This window comes from Callorhinus ursinus, unplaced genomic scaffold (genome assembly GCF_003265705.2).
Source record: "Callorhinus ursinus isolate GAN/ISIS: 27379988/994484 unplaced genomic scaffold, GSC_fseal_2.0 scaffold11, whole genome shotgun sequence".
Lineage (NCBI taxonomy): Eukaryota > Metazoa > Chordata > Mammalia > Carnivora > Otariidae > Callorhinus > Callorhinus ursinus.
In genome coordinates this window covers 46,858,059-46,878,905 of record NW_027397073.1, presented here as the reverse complement: position 1 = coordinate 46,878,905, position 20,847 = coordinate 46,858,059, and the positions used below count along the sequence as shown (strand labels likewise).

At 44.8% G+C, this 20,847-nt stretch overlaps 1 protein-coding gene across 1 annotated transcript in view; it reads left to right on the top strand.

Annotated features, from left to right (window-relative positions):
- The first annotated feature begins 17,163 nt into the window (after positions 1 to 17,163).
- TTC39C (tetratricopeptide repeat domain 39C) overlaps positions 17,164 to 20,847 on the top strand; it is a 108,540-nt gene continuing 104,856 nt past the window's right edge. The window contains exon 1 of the mRNA XM_073897992.1: positions 17,164 to 17,444. Coding sequence (XP_073754093.1) covers positions 17,281 to 17,444 — 164 coding nt within the window. The 5' untranslated portion in view covers positions 17,164 to 17,280. The remainder of the gene's footprint in view (positions 17,445 to 20,847) is intronic.

Below are 20,847 nucleotides of genomic sequence, written 5' to 3'. Positions count from 1 at the left end.
TGTATGTGTGTGTGTATAAAATATTATTCAGCCACAAAAAAGGATGAGATCACGCCATTTGTGAAAACATGAATGGACTTGGAAGAGATTATGCTGAGTGAAACAAGTCAGACTGAGAAAGACAAATACCATATGATTTCACTCATGTGGAATCTAAAAACAAAAAACTGAATAAACAAACAAAAAGCAGAATCAGACCTATAAACATAGAGAACAAACTGATGGATGTCAGAGGTGAGGAGGGGAGGAGGGGGGATGATGGGCAAAATGAGTGAAGGGGAGTGGGAGATTCACGGGAAGAAAATGCACAGCATAAGGAATGTAGTCAATGATACTGTAATCGGGATGTATGGTGACAGATGGGAGCTACACTTGTGCTGAGCACAGCATAATGTATAAACTTGTTGAATCGCTATGTTCATCTGAAACTAATGTAACATTGTGTGTCAGTCAACTAAAATAAAAATAAAGCTACCATGCACATTTGTATAAAATGTTTCTGTGTAAACATAAGTTTCCATTTCTCTGGGATAAATATTAGGAGTGTAATTGCTAGGTCATATGTGAAGTGTAGGTTTAGTTTTTTAAGAAATTGCCAAACTATTTTCCAAAGTAGCTGTACCCGTTCACATTCCCACCAGTAATTTTTAGAGATCCAGTTCCTCTACATGCGTGTCCGCATTTGGTATTATCAGTATGTTTTATTTTAGCCATTCTGATGTGTGTATGGTGATATCTCTTTGCCGTTTAATTTTCATTTCCTTCATGGCTAGTGATGTCCAGTATCTTTTCACGCGCTTATTTGCCATCTGTATATCCTCCTCAGTGAAATGTCTCTATGTCTTTTGCTCATTTTCTAATTGGATTTGGGCATAAGAGAGGTGGCATTTAAAAGTTTCCCTAGGGGCGCCTGGGGGGGGCTCAGTTGGTTAAGTGTCCAACTCTTGATTTCGGCTCACATCGTGATCTCGGGGTTGTGGCATGGGGCCCTGAGTCCTTGAGCTCCGTGCTCAGGCAGGAGTCTGCTTCTGCTTCTCCCTCTCCCTCTGCCCCTCCCCACTGCTTGCACGCACGCGTTCTTTCTTTATAAAATAAATAAATAAATTTAAAAGCTTCCCCAGATGCTACTCATATGCCACTAAGCTGGGAAGCAATGCCTTCTGATAACCTCTCTATGTAGGTATACTCTAAACTTAAGCTGTTGCACCAGTGTTAACATTAAAATAGGTCTGTGTGGGCAGGACTAGCTAATTAAACATGCCGGCAGTCCAAGGCAAGGGAACTGCAATGTTTTCTTGGAGCTCAGGTTGTTTGCATATGCTTACCTCAGAGCTGGAAGTATGAGAACTCCAGAGGATAATTCTGGAACTGTGGACCAGAGTCCTTCTACCTCACAATCATGGGGTGTGTGTGTGTGTGTGTGTGTGTGTGTGTGTGTGTATGTACATGTGTGAAAATGGTAATTCTCAGGTCCTAACCCCAGAACTACTGAACGAGAAGTTTTGAGGATGGCACCTAGAAGTATGCATACACATACCAGATGGTTCCTATGCTCTCAAAAGCTTGAGGTCTGTCGACTCAAGGAAGACTAGGGACCCCACTCTCTACTGCTAGAGGTTATCTGCAGGGCATGGGTGGATGGCCTTCTATTTTTTTTTTTGAAGATTTTATTTATTTATTTGAGAGAGAGAGAGAGAGAGAGAATGGGGGTGGGGGCAGAGGGAGAAGACTCCCTGCTGAGTAGGAAGCCTGACATGGGGCTTGATCCCAGGACCATGAGATCATGACCTGAGCTCAAGGCAGACATTTAATCAACTCAGCCACCCAAGTGTCCCGTGGATGCCCTCCTATTAAGAAAATCATTACAAGAGGAATGTCCTTGAGCGACTCTGGGGCATAGAGACTTGTGTTCTCCTTCAGAAAGTAGGGAACAGAGGTTCCTGGGTGGCTCAGTTGGTTAAGTGGCCGACTCTTGCTTTTAGCCCCAGCCATGATGTTGGGGTCGTGAGATCAAGCCCTTTGCTGGGCTCCCCATTCAGTGGGGAGTCTGTTTGAGATTCTTTCTCTTGCTCTCCCTCTACCCCTCCTCCCACTATGCATGCATGCTCTCTCTCTCTCTCTCTCAAATAAATAAATAAATAAATCTTTTTTAAAAAGGGGTACAAAGAGAGCTAGGACAGTGTGCTTGTCTACTTGCAAACGGGTCTTCCAGAAGTAGTGCCCGCATATCATACCTTTATGTTGAGAAGTAATCATGTGCAGTAACCTATAATGATAACAATAACTAATATTTATGGAGCACTAATTATATGCTAGGCTTCTCCCACACCCTAGCTCCCTTAATTCTTATAGCAACATAGAAAGGGTAACCCCTTATATTCTCCATCGTATTGAAGAGGAAACTGAGGCTCAGGACGGTCTGGTTCTTTGCCCAAGGTCATAAAACTGAACTGTTTTTCCTTCTGGAATTTCCCTTTATTTTTGTCCTTGGTTGACCCAAACCCCAGTTTTTTGTTTGTTTTAGAGGACCTACTTGAACCTCACTTTAAGAAAAGAATATATGAATATATTTACATGGCCCCGACTAGCCTAACTGGTCACCATTTGTGCAACCAGCATCAATGGCACACTGAAGCTGTCTTTCTAATTCTCTGGAGTGGTACTGCAACCAGAACTGTAAAGTCAAGCTGCTTCCAAATAGAGAGAGTGCAGCTCTTGGGAGCCCTGAAGTAGTTGTCTACTGTACAGGGTTAAAAATTATTTCCACCCTGCTATTCAGGAGCCTGTAACCAAGGGCAGAGAAGCCATGCCCTTTATTTTATTATTACTATTTTTTAAGATTTTATGTATTTATTTGGGAGAGAGAGCATGCATGAGAGAGAGAGCTAGAGACAGCATGAGCAAGGGAAGGGGCAGAGGGAGAAGCAGACTCTCCATGGAGCAGAGAGCCCAATGCGGGGCTCAGTCCCAGGACCTTGGGACCATGACCTGAGCCGAAGGCAGATGCTGAAACGACTGAGCCACCCAGGCATCCCCAAGCCATGCCCTTTAAATACACACTTGGGGTCCTGGCCTCCATTTACACAGCCACCTTTACAAGGCTGGTCCACGTGGAAGCTCTTTTGTGCTCCAGCTGACATTCTGAATCACCTTCAATGATTGCCTCAGTTCTCTGAGCAGCTTTGACATAATGGATGTTTTCGTAATATGCCTGGTCTCATTGTTCATAATTCCTGGTTGCCTGCCATCTCATGTCTTTGAGCCTCAGGTAAGTTGACATACGGCCCCGTGGGTGTGATGAACTGGTTTCCTCTTTTCCCTTCCTGGGCTCTACACCCAAGGCGAACGTCCTCCAAGTCTCCTTGCCTTTGGAGAGGAAAACAGGCTCCATAGAAAACAGAGCCTGAAGTGAAGCTTGGGTTGTTTCCAAGGCTCTATGCGGGAGCAGAAGAGTGAGGGGAGAGGGAAGGGTGTTAGGGAGAGAATGGGAGCAAATGCAGGGTGATGAGTGACAACACAGGCCACGTGCCACACAAACCACACCCAGTGCCGAACCAGCGGGACTCCATGGGGAGGCCAAATGGAACCACCACAGGCTGGAGTCATCGGTCATCAGGGAGGAAGGCAGAAGAGCTGACCTGCGGGTTCTCTCCGTCTCCTGACTCTCCATGTTTGTTCAGAGCTGGTCCCATGGGGATTCAGCCATCCCTCAGTTCCAGGATGTCCCCTGGCCCCTCCAAGCAGCGGTGTGGCAGCCATCTTCTCTGCCCCCAGCAAAGTGGCAAGGTGCTTCATAGGAGTGCTAGGAAGAGCCGGTGGGTGCCCCTGCAGGTCTCCTCAGTGGGGCCCCGACTGCCAAGCTGCTGTGGCGTCTGTGCCGTAGCCCTCGGCCCTCACGCTGGGGAGGCTGTGTCTGCAGAGGGTGGCAGAGATAAGGCCACAGTGGGAAGCTAGGGCTCCTCGTGAACAAGCTGCCAGGGTCCAGGAGGCAGATGGTGCCAAGCCAATCTGGGGAGGCAGAGAACTCCAGTCCAATACAAAAATCCTTTCCAATTCTAATGTTATATTTGAGTATCAGTTAGTGTTCTTGGTTGCAAGCCACGGGAACATACTCTGGTTTTCTTAAGCCAGAAAGGAATTTATTGGGTGTACACATAAGAGCTTTAAGCGACTGAAGAGTGGGTCTTATAGACCAAGCAGTAAGAGCAGCAATGAGCACAAGGTAGCAGAAACTGTGGCCCCACACCCCTGTCATGGCGGCAGAACCTTCCCTCTACCCCCACAGCCTAACATCACTGCCTCCCCATGAGACCACACACCATCAGGCATGTCTCCAAATAATAGAAGGGGGCTGATGCTTGTTATAACTTGAATAGTGTCCTCCCTCCCAAATTCACATGTTGAAGTTTTAACCTCCAGTGCTTCAAAGTGTGGTCTTATTTGGAGACAGGGTCTTTGCAGAGATAATGAAGTTAAAATGAGGTCATTAAAAAAATGAGGTCATTAGGGTGGGCCCTAATTGAATACGATTGATATCCTTATAAGAAGGAAAAATTTGGCCCTGGAGACATGCATAGAGGGAAGGCAATGTGAAGAGATATAAGGAGAAGATGGCCATCTACAAGCCAAGGAGAAAGGCCTGGAATGGGTCCTTCACTCACCGCTCTTGGGAGGAAGCAGCCCTCCTGGCACCTTGATTTGGGACTCTGGCTTCCAGAAACATGAGACAATAAATTTCAGTTGTGTAAGCCACCCAATTTGTGGTTCCTTTTTTTATGGCAGCCCTAGCAAACTGATAAAATGCTGGAGAGCCAAGGGAAGAGAAAAACCCTCAGGAATCTGTTGAACTCTTTGTAGATTGCTAAACGCTTTGATGTACATCATCCTACCTGGCAGGCCTGACTTCATGACAGGAGACCTGTACAGTCACTCAGAGCTCTGCTCTCAGAAGCACCCGGCACTTGGTTTAATGGTCTGCTGTTGCCATCTTAAAAGTCTTAATAGTTTTTAAGGAGGAGCCCCACATTTTCATTTTGCACAGGGCCCTACAAATTTTATAGCTGATCCCGTCACCTGGTTATCAGAGCAAAACTGTCAGGTAAATGGGGACATTCTCAGTATCTGCACTGTTTGGTGAAAAAACTGAAGCTGATCAAGGTGAACAGAACTATCCGAGTTTGATTAGGAACTGAGGTTTCTGATGCAGTGACCTCTGTGTTCCAACCAATTTTGAGATTCTGCAACTCTAGAACTCATGTAAAACCTGAGAAAATTTGGACCTAAAACCTTGACACAGTTGCCCTGCCTTCACTCCAATCTCTTGACTAACACGGAACGTGTGAAACCAGGCTCAGTACCTCCTCCATGGCCCTCGATGTCCCTGGCCTCCTAGTTAAGAAGTTCCTCTACCAGCCTCAACTGATGATACCATCTTTTTTTGCTGGTCTTCTCTAGTCTACTTTTATTTATTTATCTATTAGACACCATATCTCTGAAGAAGCAGAGTTCTTGCCGGCCTCCTGGCTGGGGTTCAGATAGAAACTGCAACGTCAGGCCACTGGATTGTGCCCTTGGTCAAGGACCTAGAGAAATACCTTCAAGAATCAACTGATGATCCTCTTCCTTGGTTCTAGATATTCAGTCTCTTGGCTTTCCTGAGATAAACCAACCCTTCTCATCTGTGTACATGGAATTTCATCATCTCTCCTGGTCTATCTTCTCTCTGTCCTCTCTCTCCTTACTTGACTGGTGCTCTTCCAGCAGGCCAATGAACTTGGGCCCTTGACACTTCTTTGATGTTCCTACCTTTTCCTGCAGCCCTGTTCTACTATAGTTTTCTAACAGTCAATCCATTCTTCATAGCTCTGTCCCCATCATCACCAGCATACCCTGGAGATTTTCAAGTCAGTTATATAACCAATGTCCTAAAGAAACACTGCATAAAGTTGCACTTAATTTACTCTTGGATTCCAAGCAAACATCATTTTCCAAACCCACAAAAATTTTTGGAAGAAGTAGGAGGAGGTTTGGATTTTTAAAAAATTTTCTTTACCACAGAATGGAATATCATAGGTTGAGGTGTCCCGTAATTATATTTTGTTGTTGTTTATTCATCCTCTGAGGTAGACATGCGTTTGTGCCGACATTCCTTTCTTTGGAAAGAACTTCTTCCCCATTCCACATGCGTCCAATGGGGCTGTTAGACAGGGGTGCTCTACCCACCTCGCTGCCTCCCCATATGATCTATGCTGGCCAATCAGAGTGTTCTATCTTCTAGTGATTGTGTCAGGAATTGCCTTGTGACTCAAGCAGCACCAACCAGAATCATCCTTGGCAATGGGTATGTAGAAGCTGAAGAGAGAAGGTCTCTATTCCTGTAGGAGTGAGTGAGCATGGAGACCAATGTTCACAGGAAAAACCTAGAAGTGGGGAGTGGGATCTAGATTCAGAGACCACTGCTTGAGAAGATCTTTCATGTTTGTTACTAGCTCATAGAGTCACAGAAATCAAGTTGACTAGCAATCATTTAGAGTTATAAGGGCTGAGGGTGTTAGAGAAAATGGAAATCTGACAAACAAGGGTCTTGAATTATTCATGCCCTAGAGTGATGGCTCAAAGTGGAGAATAGTACCAGTCTCTGGACTTTTTCTTTCTTTCTCTTTTTAACGTGTGAAGATTTCTGGGTCTTTACAATGTTGGGAGATGCTTTTAGCATTGGGAGGCAGGAATGCTAGACTATTGCGATGTATAGGACAGTCCTCCTGAGTGAAGAATTGTCCTGTTACCTGCTCTCTCACTGCAGGAGAGAAAAATGCCAATCTGTAAAGTGGAGCGAAGTCCTGGTGTCTCTGAACGAACACATGTATCAAGCCCTGCAGATACCAGAGATCCAACCTCAGGCTGCACCTTCTCCATTTAAGCCCGTTTGACAGAAAGGGAACTTACAATTTCACATACTAGGGAGCAACAAGTGATCTGGTTCTCTGCAATTGGCTCTTGTAAGTCTCTGGTCTTCTTCACATTAAATTAGCCCTTCATATTAAATCAACTGAGCCTTCCATCTACCCACAAATGTGACCATGTCATTCCCATGGCTAAATTCCTTACTGGCTCCTCATTGCCTGTGCACTCCTTAGCAAGGCATGGAAAGTTCTTGTACCCTGACTCCTACCTACCTCCCCAGCCTCAGCCCGTGACACTTCCTACACTCTAGCACAACTGCGGTGTTTGCAGATTTCAGCTGTTTCAAATCTCCATGCCATTGCTCATGCTGGTCCCTTTACCAGGGTTGTATTTCCTACCTCTCTTTTCCAGACTCAGCTCATTATCATAACCCTTCCAGAAAATCTTCCAGGAACCCCCAGATGGACTACTGCCCCCTCTCTGTGCTCCCATAACACACAGCATATACCTCTATCTTATGATCATTTAATATTAGAATATCTATTGGTGTGTCTATCTCATCCACTAGACTAGAAGATTCTCAGATTCGGGGGTTGTACTTTCTTCAGTCTTGTCTTCCATAGCACCCAGCTAACAGCGGCTGGCACATAGTAGTCCTTGAAAAAAAAAAGTCATTGAACTGAACTGCACCTTGTTATACATAAGTAAAATATGATAGTCTTTCTGATATATATGTTAATTAAGTCATCCTGGACAACAACTGGGTTAACGTGCAAGTTATGTAATGTGTCCTTCCTTCTTGGAGTGAACCACTCATGTACCTATGACCACTTGTATTGTTACTGGATCCCCAAGACCACGTTCTTGAGTCTGAAAGTCATAGAAATGAACACTGAACTTGAAAGAGAGAAAATGGGCAGAGTTTAGTAGAGATAGCTTGTATATAGAGGAGCCAGCAAGAAAAAGGAAAGTCACTCTCCAAAGGGGTAGTGTGCCAGACTTATAAAGGCACTTTTCCCAAAGAGTGAGGGGCTGGGAATGGCCAAGCATCCTTTAGTCCCATGGTCATTATCTTGTGATCCTTACTCTTCAGGGGACACAAGACAATCACAGGATGCCTTTCTCCATGGTCGACATGCTTTTAGGGCTCCTGAAAAATAGAAATACTGGTACAAGCCGGCTTTAAATTGTTACTTCTAATTTTACCCAGACAACCATGACTCCCTAATGGCTGTTATCTCTCATTTGATCACTTTCCCAGAAGGAGAGATTTGTCTCTAAGTGTATGGAAACTTTTAACCCCTGCCTCTGACCGGTGGCTTTATAGGAGTCAGGTCCCTCTTGCTTAGCCTACTGTCTCAGTATGACACTTGCATGAAAAAGAGTTCCATACAGGCAAATAATTCTAAAATTTGCTTGGATTACTTAATTGAATAAAGGAAAACAATAGAACTGCTATCTTAAGTGTGGAGGAATGAAAGCATTTTTTTTTTTTCTTTTTATCACAAGGCAACGTTAGTTAGCTTCGTAGGCAAGTATGGTGGGGTGGGGGTGCAAAAACAGTAACATCACTCGCAGGCAGAAGTGAGGGGCTGCCTACCAGAGGTCATTTCCTTTTCAGAGAGGTAAGGGAAGGCAGGTTGCTCCCGAGTTCAGAAAACTGTTGTTTTTTGGTCTGGTTTTAGAAATGACGAAACCAGTCTCTGTGGTATCTGGGCATCCAGTTCCCTATCTGGGGATATAATCTGTGTTCTCATTTGCCCTTTGCTGTCTCCCAGATCTCCGTGTGAAGAAATGTGTATTTTTAGTCATGACACAGCTCAATGTTCTGAGTCTTCTCTCACAACCACATTTAAAAATAAATGTCAAGAGTTAGGCTTTAAGTGATTTCTTAGTGTCCACACCCTCTTCCCTCCTTAATGGAGGCCTGTCTTCCTCTGACTGGTTACCCTCTGTATAGTGTTGCTTTCACCTCCGGATACATAAATCACTAACCAGTGGGATGCATACCGTTTTTTAAGATGTTATATAAAATGCCTTCTATTTAAAGGTCTAAATATGCACCTTTATCCTCAGTTTAATAATACAGCTGTTCGTATCCAACAATATAAAAATGATTTACTATCAAAATCGCATACTAGGTTATGCCTTCAACTCATTTATTGATGAAATATTTCTACAACATACACTGAGGCTAAGAAATCAGGCCATGTACACAAACATGAGCAATACGGGCTCTGCTTTCTAGGAGTTTCCACCTAGACAACTCTTCCACAGGGCTGTGTGAGGTTTGCTGACATTAGACCTGCCTGGAGTTCCAGGTAAAATGCAGATGCCTGGACCCCACCTCAGTTTTAATGACTCAGATCATATATGAGATCATATATCTATCTGTCTTCAAAATACCTTCCAAATGTAAGTGATACTCTTTCTTGCTTTCAGGAAGAGATGATGATGATCACATAAAACTCATAAGGGCATGTGTGTCAGCCAGGCCTCCAGAAAATACTAGGTTTTACTTTAACAACTAGGACTTACCCACTATGTGCAATGAGACCTACAGTTAAACCTCACTTCAGCCCTCACTGGCTGCATGGCGTTGGGAAAACTACCCAACTTCTTCATATTTATTTTCACATCTGTAAACTTGGGATAAAGCCCACTGCACAGGGTTACTTTGAGAATTAAACAGAACAACATATGTAAAGTCTTAATCTAGCAGCAGACATGTAGTGATGGCAGCCAATGGCCATTTCTGATTTATGGGTGCTTTTCAAGATGAGCGTTTATTTTTCATAATAAACTATGTTTTTTGGTCCCAGATATGTGACATCAAAGAAGCAAACCATGAATTCCCTTCTCCCTCTGTCTTGCACCCTGTGGTTTTGGGATGATTTTTAAAAATTTTAAATTAACCGCTTTATTGAGTTATGATTTACATACTGAAAAATTCACCATTTACAGTGTATAATCCAATGTTTTTTAGTATATTTACAAAGTTGTGCAATCATCACCACTATATAATTTTAGAATATTTTCAAGATGAATTTTGCGTGTGCACGCATGCGTGTATGCGTGTGTGTCTTAGGGAAGCAGCTCTTTTAATAGAATCTTTTAAAGGAAATATACAATATTATACACTGTAGCAGATATATCTTCCTTTACCTACCTTGGGAGACTACAAATACTTTCTTTTTTAAGATATTATTTTTTCATCTTTTGAATTCCTTTTCTGGAATTGTCTTCAAAATTTTATTCCCATTGTTTAAAATATCTGCAATTGTGATGGATCCCCTTTTGAAGATAGACGTGCAAGGGATCAGGAATGGTGATTAGCTCCCCTTGACAACTAATGGGGGAGCTCAAACTGGCGAATACTATTTGGGACTCAAAATTCAAGAACTGGCTTATACACTAGTGAGACAGCTGTTCTGGTGTGGTCCATATGCTAATTCTAAAGATGGAAAGAGTCAACAAATTAATAGAAAAATCAGCATCTATCAGTTTATAAAGTAAACATTTTTTGTACTCATTTAAGGAGTAAAGCCCGGAATTAAATGGATTCTGACAAACTTTGTACCAAGGTCTACTATGGTACTTACCATATTGTGCTATCAATGTGTATCTGGCTACATGTCTCATCTGCAGTAATGAGAGGGCTTGTATCTATGTCTAAATCTTATACAGTGGGAACACTCAGTGAGTGCCCTGGGAAAAAACAGAGATTCAGGACACTCAGCCCCAGGATGTCCAAGTATTTGCACAGATAATACTTGTATGGATTACCTGCGCTGCTAGAAAGCTTTTTCTTCAACTAGTTCCTAAAGTTACCACGGAGTTTAGTGATGCTGAGTTATGGGTTGGAACACCTAGATTGCTAACTGAACCCCAGAGCAAAACACAAGTGACTTATAAATAAGGCATTATTTTATATTAGCAGTGCATCCCTCTTTGCAAAGGTAAGAGCTGACTGTAAAACATGTTACATACACAGGACACAGAAGATGCATTTTTAAAATCTTCATGCCAAATATTAATTGATTTCCTTGTTCAACCCTTCAGGTCAAGTCAAAAATATTTTAATGGATTATTAAAGCAGATATAATTCAGACCCAAATGAAGACATCTAAAACCTGAATATTTTTACTTTATATGTTTTATACATTCAGAAGAAAATCTGCACTTCCTCCTCAGGCTGCATTAATAACAGCAAAGATGTAATGTTTACAGTAGAAATGGTTTAAATTAATCATCTTCATAGGATGCATCTGGTTATTTAATTGCACAGGCTTTTTTTGTGGCTGGATATTTCAAGATAATACCGTTGACAAGTAAATATATGAACAGAAGGATCAATTGGCTTCAATTTATATTAGAACACTAACTGTATGGATTCAGATAATATCTTCCCATGACAGCTTACGAAACACTGGTCCGCTATTTCATTTACTTGCCTTGAAGGTACTGATTGTCTTCATATTACAAATGGGAGAACTAAGCCTGAAAGAAGTTAAGTAGAATTGCCCTCGGTCACAAAGTCAATGCACTGCAGAACCAGAATTGTAATCTCTGATTTAGACTCCTGGCACCATCTCCTTCCCCCTGTACTTCCAACTCACCCACTCGGTAGCTCACCCTTACCATACAACGTACAAACAGGTGTTGAGCACCTATAATGTGCTCTAGACAGTCCTAGGGAATCTGACTACACTTGAAGATTTGGAAATAAATCCACTCTGAGAAGCAAATGTCAAGGCTGCTGCTTCTGCCCAAAATAGATTCACATATGTGGTTAGGTGAACAGAAAGGTATCTCTTCCTTTCTCCTTCAGTCAGGGAGAAGCCTGGTGGTTAGAAGAACTGGGATATGACATTTGTTATTAGTTAATGTAGGAAAGGCTTAATAACATCTTAGCATATTAAGGCTAGGCTTGTTAGTAAGTAACAAGGTAAAGTTACATGGATGGAAGGAAAATAATTTTAGATAAAAATGGAAATTCCAGATCAAAATTTATCATAGTGGCAAGATAAGTTTGATTTTTTTCTAAAGGTTCTATTTATTTGAGAGAGAGAGAGAGCATGTGAGCATGAGCCGGGGGAGGGGCAGAGGAAAAGCAGACTCAGTGTGGGGCTGGATCCCAGGACTCCGGGACCATGATCTGAGCCAAAGGCAGACACTTAACCCAGTGAGCCTCCCAGGCGCCCCACTAGGTTTGGTTTTAGATACGCCAGAAGAAAATCCACCAGTGTACTAAACGAAACCTCCTTTCGACACCTTTCCCAGTCCTCATCCATAGGCCCAGAGCCCATTTGCTTCCCACCCCCAGGACTCAGCAGACCCAGACCTTGAAACCAGGGACAACTTCTTCCTTTTCAGAGCAGCAATCAGTGGACAGAGAAGTTATGGGCATTCACCAGAGGCTGCAAAATGTGCAAATCATGAGAAGGTACGAAAGGAGAGGGAGCCTTGAATATTTCTGCAAGGAGCAGGGGGGGGTGGTAGATCTAGGGAGCAGCAATTGTCAGTGAAAAGCAAGGAGGCAGGTTAAAGGCAAGGGATGCAGAAGGAAACGTAAAGGAACGGGAAGGGAGAAAGAGAAGGAAGGAGAACCTCTGTGAAGACCAAGAGAGGAGCTGAGCTCCCACTCCAACACATCGTAATCCAGGACTTGGGCAGGAGGCCTCACTGCTTGACTTACTTACCCGGGGGGAGGGGGGGTTTAAGCCACTGGAGGAAGGACATGATGCCTTCCCCAGTCGTGCCTCCAAATCTATACAGCAGCAGAGCAATGATCTCACCTCTAGTAAACACCTGCTTAAATCTCTATTATGTCCATTGGGTATTCAGTTTGGGGAAAAGCAGATGAAAAGGCATCCAGTCTGAAGGGGATAGTTTCCTGCTTCGTGATCACCACTGTGGTCTGCAGGGCAGTGGGAGTGTCTGTTGGAGGCATCCACCCTGCTGGAGAAACAGCCAGGTGGATCCCCTTGGGTCCACCACGCGCTTCTCTCCTTAGAGGCCAGAGAAAAGGAAGGAACCTGCTTTACAGTTTTACATGTCAACCCTTGACTTGATGTGCTTTTTGATTACAAGCAGTTAACTCAATCTTCTCTCACCTCTGGTAGAGTGACAGGTCTGAGTTTGATAGCAAAGATATAGCATACCATGAAAATGCAGTAACATTAATTTCTTAGTTCTCCTCCATTTTAGAGTTCCAGACATTCTGGGAACCTATATTTATTTCAACTGGTGGTGCAGGTTTACAGAAAGATACATCAAAGCATGGTTACTACTATTCCTAAAAAATGTTAATATGACCTAAGCACATACAAGACTTCTTAAGGTAGTATGTTCTCTAAATGCATTTAAAACGCAATTCCAAAAACTCAAAACATGTTTAAGAAGACAAGAGTAGGGAATGTTGCTAGTTGTCCCTCTGACATCCATTTCCTACATTCCTTTTCTTAGCGGGCCTAGAATTTCCCAGCGGTGGAATTGGTTTCACCGCCCAGATCCTGGAGCAGGCTCTGATTGGCTTAATCCAGTCATAATAAACCACCTCCTTCTAACCACATTGATTGATTCAAGAACGAGCACCTGGGGGTGCCTGGGTGGCTCAGTTGGTAGAGCATTGGACTCTTGATTTTGGCTTAGGTCATGATTTCAGGGTCCTGGAATGCAGCTCCTTATCGGGCTCCGTGCTCAGCTGGGAATCTCCTCTCTCTCTCCCCCTGCCCCCTGCTCTCTCTCTCTCCCTCTCTCAAATAAATAAATCTTAAAACAAAACAAAAAAAATGAGCACCCTGAGAGCCACTGAAAGCCAGTGAGATTCAGTTAGGGGATTTGGGGTTAAGCGTTGAAAATGTAATGTCCTGCTACTGGATGTGAAAAAGCAAGCAGGTAGCCCCGGGAAACTTCTAGCTTTTTGGGTACCGGGACAGAAGGGCCTACGAATAGACCCACCAAGCACCAAAGTGGCAAGCTGCAGGGTAGAAAGGTGGAGAAATTGGGTCCAAGTCACAGTTTTGCAGCCGTGGCCCAGCCTCCTTTTGGGAAATCCCCTTTATGAACCAATAAATTTGCTTTTCTGGGCCATTTGGGTCAGATTTTTCTGTTACTTGCCATCAAGACGTCTTAACTTACAAAAAATCTATCATGTAAAAAGTAAGACACATCTAAAACTTTTCACAAATAATTTAGACTTGGAGTTTCATTTTCACAATGAAACCTCATGAAGAACCACAAAATACTGATAATACCCACAAGAGGTATGTAGAAAGAAAATCGTTTTTTTCCTCCATTTGAGAGCTTTTCCTCTCCCTCTCCCTCCCTCTCCTTTGTTCCTTCCTCCTGCCAAAGGGAACGCTGGGTAAATCCTATTAGGTTGCAGCCAAGTGCACTGAAGACTGCCTTTAGTGCAACAAATGGGTGCTGAGAATCTTACCATTTCAAGTGTATGGCGCCCTAACGTGTTGGTAATCTAGATTTTCCTTCCTTTTGTAGGTAATATACTTTGACCTCTTAAACATCCATCCTCATCTGCCATTGTTATCTAGTGAAGAAAACATGAGCAGCCTTCATTCCCTACCTGCCAGGTGTAAATGTTGGGCAGGTGTCAGTGCCAACTACAGCTGTTACAGATCTAATTACTGGGTCACGTATTGTCTCACTTCCGGGTTGTGAGCCCCGTTTTGAATCCTCTTTGTATCCCTCATTGGAGAGCAAATATTTGAAAATGTCCGTTCAAGATGTTGCTGCTAATCTAATTGTGGCATTTGGTTAGATCCAATTTGGCACATATCTGGTGTAAATTACATGGCAGAGTTATCCTCTATCCATATCACCTATTATGGGGTGCTGGGCAGTTGCACTGGATCTTGCCCCAATTGCTCAACAGCTAAATTTCACTAAGTCTGTGTAACCATTTGTACTAGGTTTCTGAGACAGATTGCTTTGATTTTGCTCATCCCCCACCCCCCATTCTGAGCTGCTGGGTCCCGGATCCAACTTGTTAATGCCCACGGGGCCATTAACTCCTTGATGGACATGGAGAACTGGGCATGGCTGCTTTTTCCAGGTGGGGGAGGACAGGTTATCTGCTAGGTTTGGTATTGCCCTCTTGGCTTCTCTCCCTTGTTGACTAGATTGTTTCAGGATTAGGGGGTAGATGGTTCCACAGATCCAAAGTTCAGGCAGCTCATGAGCACTGGGCATGTTGTCACCTCTGGTTACCACTGGCAATGTGTGACCAGGGAACACTCTGTCAAGAGCCCCATGGTCAGTACAGTACCTAAGACGTGTGTTAGATGGCCCAGTAAAAGATACAGACACACACAAAAATGTATTAAAGAACACATGTGCACTTCTGTCACTCAGGATCCGGCACTGGGTGCTGACTTCAAAGAACTTAAGAACACTTAACACCCATTCTCACAATTAACAATGTTCAGACCACAAGGCAATGTGACTTATCTCTTGCTCAGTGTCCTAAAAACAAAGGTTACAACCTATGAATGCCATGTAGATCTGTGGCACTGCTGATACTGGAATCTTTTTATTATTATTATTATTACTATAATAATAATTATTATTATTATGTTTGAATCTAACACTATTTTACATCCAAAAGTACTTGGATAAAACCTGGCAAACCTATCAAGTCCTTTCAGATCACATGAACGCAGTGACTCCTGTATTACAAAGCATTGTTTCCCAGAGGTGAGAATCATCCATTTTCTTGCTTCTTTTGATGTTCCAATTTGTGGCTCCAGATGTACTCAAGAATTAGCATGGTGTTCTGACAAATGACAGCTAAGGAATGACAGCAATTCACATATCTTAAGTATATGAATGCTGGAAACAATCTATGGGTTTAGATATTCTTGTAAGGGATGGCACAAATCACAAAATAAGTGGTAGCAACTTGTATGATGAAATAAAAATATTTTTGAAGTATTTTCTGCGCTAATTTATCATATTGACCTCATTATAATGCTGGATGTGAATGGGTGACTCTCTAAACCCGAATATCAATTTAATTTTTAAAGTTTCAGTTGTAAATGCTTCAGCAGAGCCATTTCTCCAAACTGAAATTAATAAACCACACTATAAGAACGACAATGACTTAAGAAAGGTGGTCCGATTTGACATTAAGAACATAATCTTGATTGTCACAACATATTTAGTGATTTTGCTAAAATAAAGGTGAAAATAGAAATTTCTGGAAAAACATAAACATTACTTGTGAATTGTCTCCATATTACCCACGCAGACATTACCAGTCCATCATTAGAACAGTCAGACATATGCAATGACTGAGTTCTGTCATCTTTGACATTTTACTGATATTCGGTCATATAATAAACCAGAGCTTTATACTTATTTTTTCTGTTTCATTGGTATGAAAGTGTAATTGTCGGGGTAATAATAGAAATCACTTGAAGAGCTTAATTTATAAACTTTAAATATTTAGGTATTTGCCACATTAGCCTCCATTTGTCCTCTTGCCCCATCGGGCAAAAATGTTGGTGGCGGCCAGAGAGGGTCCAGGATCCTCCCCGCTCTATTCCTCAGCGCCGGGCTCCGGGCAGCTGGCCGGCAGGTGCCCTCGGGCCCCGCCCCCGCCTCCCACCTCCTCGGGGATTGGCTACCTTGAGCTAGGGGGGCGGCCCCAAGGTCGGGGTAAAGTTGGGGGTCGCGGGCGCCCGCAACTCTGGGGTTCTGGCGCTACCCACTAGGGTAGAGTGCGCCGGGTGCCGCCAGGTGGTCTCCAGCCGTGCGCTCTCGTTGCGTCCCAGGCGCAGTTCCCCGTCCCCCTTTCAAGCCCGCTTGCTTCCCCGCGACCCCCGGGTCCGGCTCTTTTGGAGGAAAGAGTCAAAGTCCGGGCCTCAAGTGCCTCGCGAGTGTCCGAGCAGGCTCGGCGCGCTGGCCCAGGGCGGCAGGGCGAGGGGTGCAGGGTGGGGACCTGGGCCCGGAGGGACCCGGGCGGCGCGTGGGGGCTGCAGGAAGCAGGGGCGGCGGCCGCTCGGGTCCCGGCTCGGCGGGGTGAGAGACACCCGGAAACGGATTCCACTTGGGTGCCCGTGCGAGAGGAGCGTCTCGGAGGGAGCGGGAGGAGCAGGCGGGCAGGCTGCTGCTGAGTAATCCCCGCGGCGGCGGGAGGTGGCGGCCTGGGCGCTCACGTCCCCCGCCGCGCTGCAGCCGGCCCGGCTCCTCCCCCCCCCCCCCCCCCCCGCCCCCCCCCCCGCGCGCCGCCCCTCCCCCGCCCCGCTCCGCTGCGCGCCGCTCCGGGCAGGTAGAGCCGGGCTCGGGGCGCTCCAGGGCCGCAGCAGCTGTCGCCCCACCTCGCCTCGGCCCTGCGCACAGCCTCGCGCGCCCATGGCGGGCTCGGAGCAGCAGCGGCCGCGGCGGCAGGACGACGGAGACTCGGCCGCGGCGGCGGCGGCGGCACCCCTGCAGGACGCGGAGCTGGCCCTGGCTGGCATCAACATGCTGCTCAACAACGGCTTCAGGGAGTCGGACCAGCTTTTCAAACAATACAGGTGACCGACGCGCCCTGCTCCCCCGCCCGGGCCACGCGCCCCTCCGGGCCGGCTCACGCGCCGCGATCTGCCGCGGGCCCCAGAAGCCTCCTCCCCCTCCCGTGGGTCACTAATCCCCGGCCCCGGTGCCCAGGTCGCCACCCTCGGCCTGCGCTGCAACCGGAGCTTCTGCGCCTTTGTCACATCGCCCCCTTCCACCCCCGTTCCGTTGTCCTTTCGCTCTGCGGGACCCGCCACCCGTCCTCCCCGCGCTCCCGCAGTCTCCCGTCACTTTCTCGCCCCCCCCTCCCCCAGAGGGGCGCCCAGTGCTTGTCCGCTTCTCTCTCACGGGTCCCGAGCCCGTTGGTTTTGGGACCTGGGACCGGATGCGATGGGAGGCAGCTGGGAGCCTCAGACTCTCAGTACTGTGCCCCAGCCGCCTTTGTGACACAGAGCACGCCAGCTGCATCGTGCCCGTTTCTTGTGCCTCGCATTACTTTGCATCGTTGTGCGTTCCAAACGCCTTCCTTGTTTGAAAACACATATGCGTAATTGCCTGCTAGTGCAGGAATGAAAAAGAAAACTCAACCGAACTCGGCTTCCTCACCTCTCTCTCTGCCTGTCTTCTAGACCTCAGTCCTCAAAATGAGTTCCTAATGCCTTTCAAGCGAGTGTACTTATTATGGACTTCTGTAACTTGAAGAAAAAAATGGAGGGATTGTAAATGTATGTAAGGGTGGAAGGGAGAACACGTGTGCTCAGTTGCTTTTTAAAAATTCGTCTTCTAAAAAATGAATCGAAAGAACTGAAACCCGTTATCGTTCTTCTGTGAGTGGGAGGAGCCTTCAGTTTCACTGGGGACCAGAAGCATCTGCTTTCTGGTTTAGGAAACAAGTTTGTGATTTGCCCTTTCAGTGTTGAGTCTCAAGGATGTTGATTAGCAACTTTCCTGTAGGTGTTTAAGGGACACATGCTTCACACTTTTTCAGACCTGGGTGGTTTGGTAGGAATGAAGGGACCGTTGTGCATCTGTGATTGTGAGCCATGGTCTGTAAGGAAATGAGAGGAGGGGTAGAGGACGTAGAGACAGACGCCTGTCGTTTTCTGACTTCAAAGATTGGTGGTTCTATGGTTGGAGCTTTCACTTTTTAATGGCAATGCGAGTATCTCACAGCTATGAACTCTTCACTAAAGACCATGTACTCTTAAATCAGTTTTTTGTAAAAAAAAAAAAAAAAAATGGAAACAGCTTTTCTCAGGCCATTTTATTTTTAAAGGCTACCAGGCTGATTTCAGTCTGAGAATGTACTTCATGAAAAAACCACATGTGAGTGTTTGGTACAGTGCTCTGATTTTTTTTTTTTTTTTTTTTTTAAGATTACCAGTTGTGTTGTATGAGAGAGAAGGCTGGAGAAAACCTGAGTCAAATTTACTCTTTGACTCAAGATACTGTGCTTGCCTATTTCAATACTTCTTGCTTTTGGAATGTTATCTTGTTTTAACTTTTTTTCTAAACTGCTTTCATGTACTTAAATAGCACCTTGTGATTTCTGTATATTGAAAGCGTGAAATAAGGCAGAAATACTGTTATCTAGACTATTTTATGTGCCATTAAAAGAAGGCAGATTATGAGTGATAGAATTATTTTCTCAGAGAAACTGATGCACCAAAAAGGAGTTTCTCTGTGGGTGTGTTGAGGGTAGAGGAGGGGGCGGTGTCCAGGGAGGATTTACAGTATATAGACAGGAGCTGTCGTGTGTGTGTGTGTGTGTGTGTGTGTGTGTGTGTGTGTGTGTGTTAGAGATTCATTTTATTTTAGAGCAGACAGGCACGGGGAGGGGCAGAGGGAGAAGGAAAGAAGCAGACTCTCCACTGAGCCAGGGCACCCAAGACACAGGGCTCGGTTCCACAACCCTGAGATCACAGCCTGAGCTGAAATCAAGAGTTTGCCGCTCAACCGACTGAGCCCCCCCAGGCGCCCCTACTTGTGTTTTGAAAATAAAAGATGAAACAAACTATTGTAGTATCTGTTTTCTGCCAGGCACAGTGCTGGCATATTCTTGCTTATATTCTTATATTCTCACTATTCTGGTGACAACAAAAGGGTGAGCTGTATTTTTATCATGACAATTTTATCATGAGGGGCTTGAGTCTCCGTGTTTAGCATGGACACAAGCGCAGTGGTTCTAAATCAGGGCTCTTTTCATTATCTCATTCTGCCTGCCTCACTAAAATTATTATACGGTTGACCCTTGGCCAACATGGGTTTGAACTGCATGGATCTACTTCCACATGTATTTTTTAATAGTACTGTAAATGTATTTTTGCTTCCTTTTGATTTTTTTTTTTTTTAAGATTTTCTTTGTCAGCACAAGCAGGGGGAGTGGCAGGCAGAGGGAGAAGCAGTCTCCATGCTGAGCAGGGAGCCTGATGTGAGACTCGATCTCAGGACCTTTGGGATCATGACCTGAGCCGAGGGCAGATGCTTAACTGACTGAGTCACCCAGGCGTCCCTTCCTTGTGATTTTCTTAAGAATTTTTTCTCTAGTTTCCTTTATTATAGGAATACAGTATGTATTACAACAAACAAAATATCAATAAGGCTTCTGGTCAACAGTTGGCTACTAGCAGTTAAGTTTTTGGGGAGTCAAAACTTATATATAGTCGGTGCCCCTGACCCTCACACTGTTCAAGGGTCAACTGTATTTTGTGATTTGCCTTCTGATCTTATTTTCTAGTAATTTAAACTTTTTAAAGGTGTAGACAGTGGTTACAGTATGCCGTGAGCTTTCCCTTGATTCCCTCTAATTTGTCCATGATGTGGGACAGCCTTGCATTCTCGCCACCACCCAATGTGCTGCTGATCCATATTTTGGCAAACGTACTTGTGTAGATGTGTGGTTGTGGACCAGAATCCTGTAACCAGGGTTACAGTTGTAGTTTTGCCACTTTTTGTAGCTGCTGACTTTGGTTACTCAAAATTTGCTTCCTCGCTTTTAAAATGGGAGTTGGTGTACATCGTAATGTGGTTGTTAGGATTAAAAGAAATAATCCATGGTAGCTGGCACAATGTAAGCCCTCAGTAAACGCTAGCTAGCTTTATACTTGATGCCTTCCCCATTATTGTGCTTTCTTCTTCTTTTTTAAAATATTTTATTTAGTTATTTGAGAGAGAGAGAGAGAGATAGAGGCAGAAGCAGACTCCCTGCCCAGCAGGGAGCCTGATGCGGGACTCGATCCTGGGACTCCAGGATCATGACCTGAGCCGAAGGCAGTCGCTTAACCAACTGAGCCACCCAGGCACCCTGTGCTTTCTTCTTGATGGCATAGTTTGAGTAGCAGGAAGAAACATCCTGTGTGTAGGTAGCTTTTATATTTAAGGTTAGCCTCACAGAGGGTGTATGAAAGATTTAGATCCTTTTAT